Source organism: Eptatretus burgeri, chromosome 8 (genome assembly GCF_056783735.1).
Source record: "Eptatretus burgeri isolate ZD-2024b chromosome 8, Ebu_testis_v1, whole genome shotgun sequence".
Lineage (NCBI taxonomy): Eukaryota > Metazoa > Chordata > Myxini > Myxiniformes > Myxinidae > Eptatretus > Eptatretus burgeri.
In genome coordinates, this window is record NC_140968.1 from 104,029,819 (window position 1) to 104,041,988 (window position 12,170).

The 12,170-nt window shown below is 51.6% G+C and overlaps 1 protein-coding gene across 3 annotated transcripts in view; it reads left to right on the plus strand.

Annotated features, from left to right (window-relative positions):
* Positions 1-12,170, plus strand: part of PDIA5 (protein disulfide isomerase family A member 5) — a 66,391-nt gene that overhangs the window by 11,760 nt on the left and 42,461 nt on the right. For 2 of the 3 annotated variants that reach the window (XM_085893379.1, XM_085893380.1), the window contains exon 3: positions 10,466-10,553. The exons of the other annotated variant lie outside the window; for it this stretch is intronic. In XM_085893379.1, the coding sequence (XP_085749505.1) occupies positions 10,466-10,553 (88 nt within the window). The remainder of the gene's footprint in view (positions 1-10,465; positions 10,554-12,170) is intronic. 3 annotated transcript variants of the gene reach the window in all.

Here is a 12,170-nt window from a genome sequence, read left to right on the forward strand (position 1 = left end):
CACCAGCACGCACACCAGCACGCACACCAACACGCACACCAACACGCACACCAACACGCACACCAACACGCACACCAACACGCACACCAACACGCACACCAACACGCACACCAACACGCACACCAACACGCACACCAACACGCACACCAACACGCACACCAACACGCACACCAACACGCACACCAACACACACACACACACACACAACCCGATGAAGAGGGAGTTTTGAAACCAGGAAGGGAGGGGAGTTGAGACTATGATCTCGGTACCTTTGTGCCCGATAGCACGACGTGCCACCAATACGTTTAGGGGGGGGGGGGGATGCTCCATGGTGCAGTACCCGACAATGGGTGCGTTGTCTCTGGCTTCAGCCGCACATGTGGAGACCGTATACGGAAAGGAGGAGCTTGAGTCGAGAAGGGGCGGAGTCCAGAGTGCGAGGGTGGAGTGGTAGGCTGGTGGGGTCGACGACGTCGTGTGGGTGGAGATGAGGTGGATGACGTCATGTGGGTGTGCACTGAGTCCGGGCAGCAGGAGGGGGGTCATGGCGGTGTCAACGAGGCGAGGCGAGGTGGAGAAAGAGAAAGAGAAAGTGGCAAGAGAGACTGCTCCGCCTTTTTAGGACTTGCAGCTCGTGGGGAGGGGCCACCCCGAATCGAAACATCATCACCTGAATCGGGCGCTCCAATTGGCCCTGACCCCTCATATGATCCGCCAATTTTGGCCAGAAACCGCCTCACTTCGTTTCCGGCAAGGCCATCCCAGACAGCCGCAGTATTCCGCTCTGACCCCACGACATGACACGAATCGCCCACACCGAAATTGGCACGCGAATCATCCTGCAAACCCCCCCGGGCCATGCCTAGGCAACCGATCGAGGGTCCCGCATGCCCGCTCGGGGCGTTCGACCAGCATCGATCAACGGGCTCGCTCCGCGCGCACCAACGTGGCCCGCACTGTACGTTCCCCGGCTTGATCGCAGCTTTGCTGTCCGTAGAGACGAGAAGACAGTCACCATCCGTGGAGAATCCGCTGCTGCCAGCGAGGGCCGAAGGTACATCGCCATGGATAAATCCATGTACGTTTCACGAGCGATGTACGTGTCTGTTTTTGAGCACCTTCCATACAGTGTGCGCGGTTCCGCCATTACGCACATGGCCAGCGCTCGCATTTTCACGACTCCGCTAGCATGTGTGCGGGGCGAACACCAATATGTGTCAGATATTGAGGTTGAAAAAGGACAAGCCGCTTCTACTCCGCACACTCGTATCCCGCCAAACATCGCGTGGAGTCGTCTTTATCGGCCGCCGTACGTGTTTCGTGCAGCGTGGGCGTCGTGCTGGCTGTGTTTCCCATGCCGTGAAAAACACCATTTGTGCAGCCTCTTCAGAGGTATTTATTTGCATGCCTTTTTAATGCAACCGGCAATCCTCCCCAGACCATCGGAAGCTGAGTCGACAGCCCCACACTGCCAAGCGCACATGACTCGCCGCACACGCCGGGTTTAGGGCTCGCCCGGGAATGAGGATCTCTGTACAGCCGTTTCCTAACAGTGGCGCCGCACGCGCTGGGCTACATGAGGCCCCACCTTACAGCGAAGGTGCACGTGGCTGATTCACCTCAGGAATAATCAGACAGAAAGAAGAATGGGTGGACGAAATGAAGAAGAAAATGATTTAAGCAGACCTCGCTATTAGATCACCGCAAAGCACTCCCTTGTTGTCCCGCTAAACAAAAGGAAGGGGTTTATCTACACGTATATTCCTGGAGTAACTGTCTTGGGACACCTATCTGTTGTATGCATGTGGTTCCGAGAACCGCAACAATATATATATATATATATATATATATATATATATATATATATATATATATATATATATATATATATATATATATATATATATATATATATATACACCTGGGTAAATGAGGGACACCAAGTCTATTGAAAGTGACGGCTTCCACACAACTGTGGTCCATGTGTTAAGGCCTAAATCACATTTGCCACGGCGGCCGTGGGGTCTCCAAAATCTACGGCCACTAGCAATTATACGGCGGCTGCAGTATTTCCACAGTCACACAATGTAGCAATCACATATGTTTTTATTTTTCGAGGAACCGCACGGCGTATTTAGAAATTGTGGAGACCGAAAACGTGGGGTTGCCATACGGTCTTTGATTTGATGTCGCACGGTGACATTAAGGGCGCCCAGCGGCGGCCATAGAATTTTCAAGGCAGACGCAAGGTAGCCTCAAGGTGCCCGCAAGGCGACAGCAGGGGGGCCCTAAGGCGAACGTGCGGCCAGATGGACGGTAACGAGTGGGTTAAATATTATTTATTTATTTTTACTAGTTCTTTTGTTTCGGCTTGTCGAATTGCTACGGCGAACGTAGAAATGAAAAAAGTTATTGTGCTGTGTCACGTGATTGGGTTTTCGTATATCATGCCTCGCCCGCTAGGGGTGGGAAGAGTGTTCTTCTGGTCGCGCAATAAAGTGGAGTAGATGGTGGCTCGCGTGCTTCTTGCGTCCCACCGCACCTGGTACACTCTAGTTGGCGACGAGGATGGTTGAATACAGACTTATGCCCGTTTTCGACGGGGACGACTTCGAATTGTTTTCGGAGCAATTGGAATGCTATTTCCACGCGAACGATGTGGTCAACGAGAGCAAGCAAAAGTCGATCTTGCTCGCTTCGCTTTCGCCGGAGCATTATCGGCTGCTGGGTGATTTAGTGGCACCGAACAGGCCCCGGGATGACGGGCTGGCGTTTCGGGACATTGTGGAGAAAATGAAAGCACACATGGCGCCGGAGAAGTCGTTGCAGCTCGCTCGATTCCAGTTCGATCGCCTCTCGAAAGGGGCAGAGGAACGCGTCGCTGATTTTGTGGCGCGGATTAAGCATTCTTCTGTGGCCTGCAAATTCACGGCGGGGGAGCGTCCAGCTCGGCTCAGAGATCATTTTATTGCTGGTTTACGAGATGCGAAAATGGTTTCAGCGGTTTTACGGCTGAAGGATGAAGCCATTACATTCGACTCGGCGGTCAGCACAGCTACAGCGGTCGAGCAGACTCGCAGGGATGTTCGAGCCATCACCGGCCACGCAGGGTCGCGAGCACCCCAGGACGCGCGCACGACCTTCGATGCGGGTCGGACGTCGCCACGCGGCCGCGCGTGCGGAGAGCTGACCCCGCGGACATGCTTGGGATGTGTAGGTCGACACCTGCGCCGTGCATGCCCGTGTAAAGGCAACGTGTGTTTGAATTGTCACAAGGTGGGTCATTTGGCGCGTGTGTGCCATGGGGCGTCGGCCACCGTTAAAGTCGTGGACGGCGATGTGCGAGGCGACTCGGGGCGGAACCAGCGGCCGTTGTTGAGCCTGTTTTCAATTGGCCCGGCGACGGCGCGCCCGATGACGGTGGAAGTCGAAGTGAATGAAACGCCGATCACGTTCCAGGTCGATACGGGAGCAGCGGTGTCGCTCATCGGCGAACAGACCGCGCGTAGACTCAACGGCTTGAGGCTTATCAGGTCAAACCTCACGCTGTTCACGTACACCCGCGAGAAGATAACGCCAATCGGGATGGCAGACGTGTCTGTGCGGTACCAAGGCCAGGTCGCCACGCTTCGGGTGTAGGTCGTACGGGGGAGGGGGCCGTCTCTCCTCGGCCGAGATTGGATGACCCGCATCAGGCTAGACTGGGCCGCAATTCACCTTGTGCAACCCGTGCCGAGCCAGTGGGAGGATCAGTTGGAGGAGATTCTTCAAAGACATCAAGGGTTGTTTTGCGACGACCTTGGAAAACTCAAGGGCATGGAGGCAAAGCTCTTCTTGAAGGAGGGGGTGGTTCCTCGGTTTTGTAAACCACGTCCGGTGCCATATGCCCTGCGGGACAAGGTCAAGGGTGAACTGGATAGGCTGGAGGCCTGTGGAGTGATCGAACGGGTGTCGTGCTCAGATTGGGCCACCCCGGTTGTCACGGTGCTGAAACGGAATGGAGACGTCCGATTGTGCGGGGACCTCAAATCCACGGTTAACCCAGGGCTCAGCGTGGAGCAATATCCTCTGCCATCAATCGATGAGATATATGCGCGATTGGCGGGGAGTCAATACTTCACGAAGCTAGACCTGCGTGATGCATATTTTCACCTGCCGATGGATCCCGGGAGTAGCGAGCTTTTAACAATCAACACGTGTCAAGGACTCTATCGATATACCCGACTCTGTTTTGGGATTGCTTCGGCCCCAGCTTTGTGGCAGAAAGCTATGGATCAGGTTTGCATTGGCCTGCCCGCTCAGACCTACCCGGACGATGTGCTCATTGCGGGGAAAACGGCGGACGAGCATCTTGCGAACATTGCCCGAGTGCTGACAAAGCTAGAAGCGTGCGGCCTGCGCTTAAACAGGGACAAGTGCGCGTTCTTCAAGCAGCGCTTGGAATACCTCGGGCACATCATCACGCCGGAGGGGCTATTGAAAGGTCCTCGGAAGGTGGAGGCGATTCAGCGCATGCCACCGCCTCGCGACAAGATGCAGCTGCGCTCGTTCATTGGCATGGCCCAGTATTACCAAAGGTTCGTGCGCGGGCTCAGCTCACAACTTGCGCCGTTAATGCAGTTGCTCAAGAAGGACGAGCGCTGGGCTTGGGGGCCTGCACACCAGGCGTCGTTCGACCGCGTCAAGCGGCTGCTCACAGAGGATACGGTCCTCGTGCACTACGAGCCTGCGCATCCGCTCCTATTGGCATGCGACAGCTCTGCATATGGCATCGGGGCAGTGCTCTCCCACAGGATGGACGATGGTTCCGAGCGGCCTGTTTGTTTTGCATCCCGGACCCTGTCCACAGCAGAGCGCGGATATGCCCAGATTGAGCGTGAGGCTCTCAGCCTCGTCTGGGGTGTGCGGCGGTTTCATCAATATCTGCTGGGGTGGAATTTCACTTTACAGACGGATCACAAACCGCTTCAATTCATCCTGAGACCCGAACGAGGGGTGCCGGTGGTAGCAGCCGCGCGAATACAGCGGTGGTGTCTGTTTCTGGGTGCTTACGATTATGATATTCAGTTCTGAAGCACCGAGAAGCATGCTAACTGTGACGGGCTCTCACGCTTGCCGTGTGCGGAGGGTCCAGCTGCGTCTGAGTTGGGCGACCGGGTTGATGTGTTCGCGCTGGACCAGGTCCAAAGCGGGCCGGTCACGGCCAGGCAGGTCGCGGTGGAATCGGCTCGTGATCCGGTGCTTGCCCGTGTCGTCCAGGCGATTTCTACGGGGAATTGGAGCGATCTGCCTTCGACACCGGCATTTCAACCTTTCACGTTTCAACCAGCGGAGCTGTCGTTGGTCCAACGGTGCGTAATGTGGGGAATGAGGACGGTGATTCCACCGAGGTTCAGGCAGCGGTGTTTGGAAGAACTGCATGTCAGTCACCTTGGCATCGTGAAGACCAAGAGTCGTGCTCGTAGCCTGTTGTGGTGGCCGGGGTTGGACAAAGACATTGAGCAGTTGGTTAAGCGTTGCGCCACGTGCCAGACAGATGCTGATAACCCGCGTCGAGCTTCGGGTCTCTGGCCTGTGCCAGACCGAGCTTGGCAGATGGTCCATGTAGATTTTGCGGGACCGGTTAATGGCAAGATGTTTTTGATTGTGATTGATGCATTCTCTAAATGGCCGGAGGTTGTAGTAATGCAGCATACTTCAGCAAACATTACTGTAGAGAAGCTGCGGACGATCTTTGCTAATAAAGGGTTGCCGGAGATCCTGGTCTCTGATAATGGTCCGCAGTTCATCGCGGGTGTATTTGATGAGTTTATGCGCCAGAATGGTATTCGACATCTAAGGTCCGCACTGTATCATCCTGAGACGAATGGCCAAGCTGAGTCGTTTGTCAAGATGTTGAAGCGGGCTTTGCGCAGGGGGGGGTGTTGCACCTGTGCAGACGGTGGTCGATGTCTTTTTGCTCCATTACAGGAACGCAGTTCATCCTGTCACGGGTGATTCGCCGGCCATTCGTCTCTATGGACGGGCTTTGCGGTCCAGGCTGGATTTGCTTCGACCTGGAGGGTCGGGGAGTGGGGCGATGTCGCGTCCGACGCGGCTGCGCAGCTTCGAGGTGGGGCAGCGGGTAATGGTGCGCAATTATTTCCACGGTTCCAAATGGGTGCCGGCGGTGGTCTCTGTGGTGCCGGGGCCGGCGAATTGCATGGTGCGGACTGATGGTGGGGATGTGTGGAAGCGGCACGTGGACCAGATGCATGATCGCTGTTCAGCGTCACCCCCCCCCCCCCACACCTCTCCGAGCCGAACGATGCGGGACCCCCACCGGTAGTGTCGCCGGCACCTGACGTTGTATCGCCGGGGCTGGCTGGGCCGGCGCCGAGGGGGGCTTCGCCTGATGCCGTCCTACCCGGGGACGTCGAGCAGGCTGGGCAGTCGGGGGTAGCTGGTGTTGCGGAAAGTGCGAGTCCGGCGAGGGTGTCACCTCGACCGGGCCGGAGGCGTCTGAGCCTGGGCTGTCTGGTGGCGCTGCCCGTCCGAGGCGGGTCAGGGTGCGGCCGCGGTACTTGGAGGATTATGAGTGTTGATGGGTTTCCGATGGTCATGTTGTGATTATCCGTTCATTATGTGACGGGTCATTTTACGAGGGGAGGAGTGTGCTGTGTCACGTGATTGGGTTTTCGTATATCATGCCTCGCCCGCTAGGGGTGGGAAGAGTGTTCTTCTGGTCGCGCAATAAAGCGGTGTAGATGGTGGCTCGCGTGCTTCTTGCGTCCCACCGCACCTGGTACACTCTAGTTATAACTGCGTGTTATAATTCCACGGCGACCCCTACGGCCTGTAAAAGATAGCCAAACGGCGTAGGGCCACCCTGAGGCCACCGCAGAAACTCTGCGGCTGCCACACGTTTCTGTCAATTCAGAGGGCGTACGGCCGCCGTATCCTCGCCGTAGAGCAAATGTGACTCGGCCAAAAGCAAGATACATCCCGACATGCTCCGGGTCATGTATAAAAATGCTGCACAGGCCTGCTTACATGTAGTTCTGGCTCGCATAGCTGCAAGAGGAGACCTCAGTGACTTTGAAAGATGGGTGATTGTTGGGGCATATTTTGCAGGAGCTTTAGTGACAAAGAGCTCACTTGCTGATGTTTCACGAGCAACGGTGTCTCAGGTGATGTCGGCATGGAACTCCGAGCAGAAGCGCATACTCCAGGATCGTGATATCCATGCATTAATTTGAAGTGCAAGCCAAGGCAGGCAAGCAACTGCAGATCAATTGCCTAAAGCAGGCGAGCAACGCTATTCACGGACCCCTTATATTTGTGGTTCATTAAATGACGTGCTTCTACATTTGTGGCAATGTGCTTCGGGTATTTGCGGTTTGTTTTGTTTAAAAAAAAAGTATTCTCAGGCATATTCACGGTTTTTCTGATCTGTTTATACATTTGCGGCCCTGTACTTCGGGTATTCGTGGGGTTTTCATGGACGTAGTTGCGGTTTTCTGTGGGTATATTCATGGTTTTTCACGGGTGTAGTTGCGGTTTCTTGCGGGCATATTCATGATTTTTCATGGGTTGCAGTTTTTCATGGGTGTATTCGCGGTTTTTTGCGGATGTAGTTGCAGTTTTTCACAATTTTTTTTCTTATTTTTTGGGGGAGAATGGGTACATGTTGTGTGCTGTCTTATTGGAAGGATAATTACAGCCGATGTTGGAACTCACCAGAGGATGAAGAGAATTTTGTCTCAAGGGACACTGGATACCATTGTCCAGTCGCAGGGCCAGGCTTAATGGCAGAGTTGAGCTGTTCAGGGAGCTGAGGCGTAAAACTGTACGTGTGCTGAGGGTGGACGATGATGCCTATGTGCGAGGAATCTGTGAGGGAGTAGAGCATCACCTGTGGTCAATTGATTCTCGTCCTGCTTTCAGGGGAATTTGTGCATTGCATTCTTCCCAGCCCGTCCCTCGGTGTACTGTAGTTAGAGCGGAGGATGGTGGGCTCTTGACAGAGGAGTCCAAAGTGAAGACCTGCTGGGCCGGTTACTTAGAACGGCTGTGCCAGGCCGATCCACCAGCTGTTGAGTTTGATGTCAGCGGTGTTAGAATTCCTGTTGCTGACCCTCCAATCAACTGTAATCCACCTTTGTTTGTGGAAACACGGGCTGTGGTGAACCGGTTGAAACGGGGCAAAGCTCCAGGGATCTGTGGCATCCATGCTGAACTTCTCAAGGCTGGTGGAAATGCTGCACTCGTGTCATTGCATGCAGTTCTATGCTCTGCCTGGAACACAGGCTTCATCCCAACTGACTGGAAGAAGGGCCTTGTTGTACCCCTCTGGAAAGGGAAGGGTGATCGCCAAGACTGCAACAACTACCGAGGGGTGACGCTGCTCTCAGTGCCGGGCAAGGTCTTTGCTCGGATAATTCTTGATAGGGTTCGCCACCATCTGCTTGAGCACCAGCACCCAGAGCAGTCAGGCTTTATACCAAAGAGGTCAACGATTGACCGTATCCTTGCCCTTCGGGTCCTCACCGAATGCATACGAGAGTTTCAGCAGGGGTTGCTTGCAGCCGATGTTGATCTTTGCAAAGCATTAGATTCGGTCACTCGGGATGCCCTCTGGAGGATTCTTGTTCTTCGTGGTGTGCCACCAAAACTGATCAATCTGATGTCTGAACTATGCTCTGGTATTGAGAGTGCTGTGGGATGTGGTGTTACCATCTCTGACTCATTTGCTGTTGTTACTGGTGTTCGTTGGGTGTGCACTGCCCCCCACACTTTTCAGCGCTTGGAAAGACTACATTCTGGGGAGTATGTCGGAGAGATCAAGCTGCAGTGCGTCGTTTGGGAATGTCATTATCTCTGGCCTTTGATTTTGCAGATGATACAGTCATCTTTGCAGAGACTGGAGATCCTTTTGGGTGCCCTCGAGGTGCTGAATAAGGAGTCGCAGCCGCTGGGATTATGGGTTTCCTTGGTCAAAACTAAGATACAGGCTTTCAATAACATCTTGGATGCTGCTCTCCTGTCTGTACCTGTTTGTGGTGAGGTTGTTGAGGTCACGGAGAGATTCACTAACCATGTCAGTGATATTTGTGTCTTTGCTGGCTGTGAGCCAGAGGTCGGTAGGCATCTGCGTCGGGCCTGGGGAGTCATGGATTGACTGGATCATGGGGTGTGGCGATGTCAGTGCCTGTGCAGGACGATGAAAGTCCGAGTCTTCAGGTCCTTGGTACTTCCAGTCTTGCTCAAGGGATGTGAGACTTGGATTCTGACCAGGGATCTGAGATGGAGACTTAATTCCTTTGGTACCAGGTCTCTTCAGAGTATCCTTTGCCATTACTGGTCAGACTTTGTGTACAACGAGCAGTTGCTGAGAGAGACTCAAATGAGATTTGTTACCTGTGTAGTCTGTGAGCGTCAGCTGCGGCTGTATGGACATGTGACATGTATTCCTGACCCTGATCTTGCTCACCAGATTTTCTCAGCGAGGGAGTCTCATGAGTGGAGGAGGTTAATGGGCCGACCACGTTCCTCGTGGTTGCAGCAGGTTGATCGGCATCTCATGGAGATGGGTATGGGCCAGCCATCTGCCTGGGGGATGGCCAGACGAAGGCCCCTGGAGTGGACGCAGTGGCGCGCTGCTCCGGCGCATGCTCCCATACCTGGCCTGACCTAACTTGTCAATGGGGGGGATAATGGGTACATGTGGTGGGCTTTGTCAATGGGGGGATAATGGGTACATGTGGTGGGCTTTGTCAATGGGGGGATAATGGGTACATGTGGTGGGCTTTGTCAATGGGGGGATAATGGGTACATGTGGTGGGCTTTGTCAATGGGGGGATAATGGGTACATGTGGTGTGCTTTGTCAATGGGGGGATAATGGGGACATTGGTGTGCTGTCATTGGGGGATAATGGGTACATTGGTGTGCTGTCATTGGGGGATAATGGGTACATGTGGTGTGCTTTGTCAATGTGGGGATAATGGGTACATTGGTGTGCTGTCATTGGGGGATAATGATTACATGTGGTGTGCTGTGTCAATGGAGTATAATGGGTACATGTGGTGTGTTCTCTAAACACCTTTTGTAATATCGTGTGTAATTTATGTACACACACTGCGGAGCTTAAGTTACCCAGGTAATATTCTTGAAAACGTAAACAACATGATGGCATGAGCTTGCTATCTTACCTTTGTTTTATTTCGAGCCACGATGTTATTGTTTCCCAATAATGCGATTGATAGTTTATTCAGTCATATTATAAGGAGAAAGGAGAATCAATTGGTGCTCCAGATTTCGATTGTTTTCAGGATGGATCAGTGACTCACACAGAACCTCCCATGGTGCTTCGGAATAATAGATTATTGTAAAAGTCACTGTCTGTGTTATAACATAATAGTAGAACTTATGAACATGCATTTTGCAAACACCTTGCTTCAGGAAGATTCTGTTTTCTACATTTAGGTTCTGGAAATGACAAGAAACTGCAACTCCTTGAAGAAGTAGCCGAGGATGTTCGTGGCATGGGGACCGTGGTTTGGGTGGATTGTGGGTAAGATGGCTGTTTATTGCCAGTTGATTGTTTGTTTGTGTGTCGATATTTCCAAATCAAAATAAGAATCGACTTAGAAATAGAGACTGCACACACTTCCTGCTTACGAGTCACTTTATTAGTACCAACACCGAACATCATATCATTGTCCATCAGGATGGCTCAGAGGTTGCTCACTTGCCTTGGAGCTTCTGCTATGGGTTTGATTCCCAACCAGATGATAAACTGCCCGATTGGTCCTTCACAGGCAGGGCGTTGCATCACAAAGTTGTGCCATCCATTGAATGAGTCACCGAGCAAGGGATCTGTCTCCCAGCCTTGACTGCTCATGGACATTAAAGATCCCACAATGTCTTTCGATGAGTCGGCGAGTCGAAATTCCAAATTAATGTCCTGACGACAGACCTACTAAATCACGTGCCAATGGTCCATTTCCGATCCTTACAACACAAGTCAATACAAAAACCCAACATCAGCTTGAACAGCCGTAAGGCCTGCATTAAATCGTCATTTTTCATCCGATTGACTTGAAATTTGAGGAGTTGTATATTTGCTCATTGAATTCAACGACCCAATTATTTTTGAGGACAACATAGGCCAAAGGTCAACAACTTAGTTGAGATTTCTAAATTCCTTCATATTAATCCCATTGACTTGAAATTTGAAGAGGATTTGCAAATCAGGTCACTGAATTCAACCAGCAATTATTTTGTGGGTCGACATCGGCCAAAAGGTCAACATAGGGCGGATTTCTAAAATTGTCGATTTTCATCCGATTGACTTCAAATTTGAAGAGGAGTTGCATATTTGGTCATTGAATTCAACCACCGATTACTTTTGAGGTCGAATTTGTTTTCTGGATTTTGCAAGTATCGTGCTGTGCACGACATCTATTCTTGTTTGTTTGTTTGTCTGTTTGTGTGCATGATTTCTCAAAAGGTTGTGTATGGATTTGGACAAAACTTGGTGGACACTTTTGGTGTGTGACGATGAAGATTTGATTCAATTTTGATGAAGATCCGAATCTGGATCTGATAATTTTGGAAGTGATTCTTCACCATTGAGAGATTGGGTCAAAAACGATATATAGCATGATATTTCAAAAATGTATTGGGCCCGATATGTTCTACTGGATCAGGCATTGTGTGATGGAGGTATGCTTTTTACTGAGTGCTTTTCTAGTTTTCAGTGTCATTGTTGGAAAGAAATGGGTTCTGTGATTGCACTGCTGTATGTTGTCTTGTTCACTCTTCAAAATTAACTGGTACACGACAACAAGAACTGTTAAAGCCTTCCTCTAATTATCCCAACAGGGAATATTGCCATCCCCACATATGTACTTATGCTTCCAAATCGTTTTTCTTCCCATTGAATAACACCTTTTAATGTAACCGAATTAATCAGTGTTCATGCTCCATGATGTTTTGCTTTGTTGTGGCACGAATATCATTTATTGTGATGAAGAAGTACTGTATTCCAGATGGAGTTGTAAATGGAGTTTTGAGTAAATTTGAGCTCTATGTAAGGGCCATCCATTAACTTCTTGCCTATTCTGCCAGTGGAAGTTTATCAGCTAAAAAGCATCCCACATGACATCAGCACAAAGCAATACTCGTC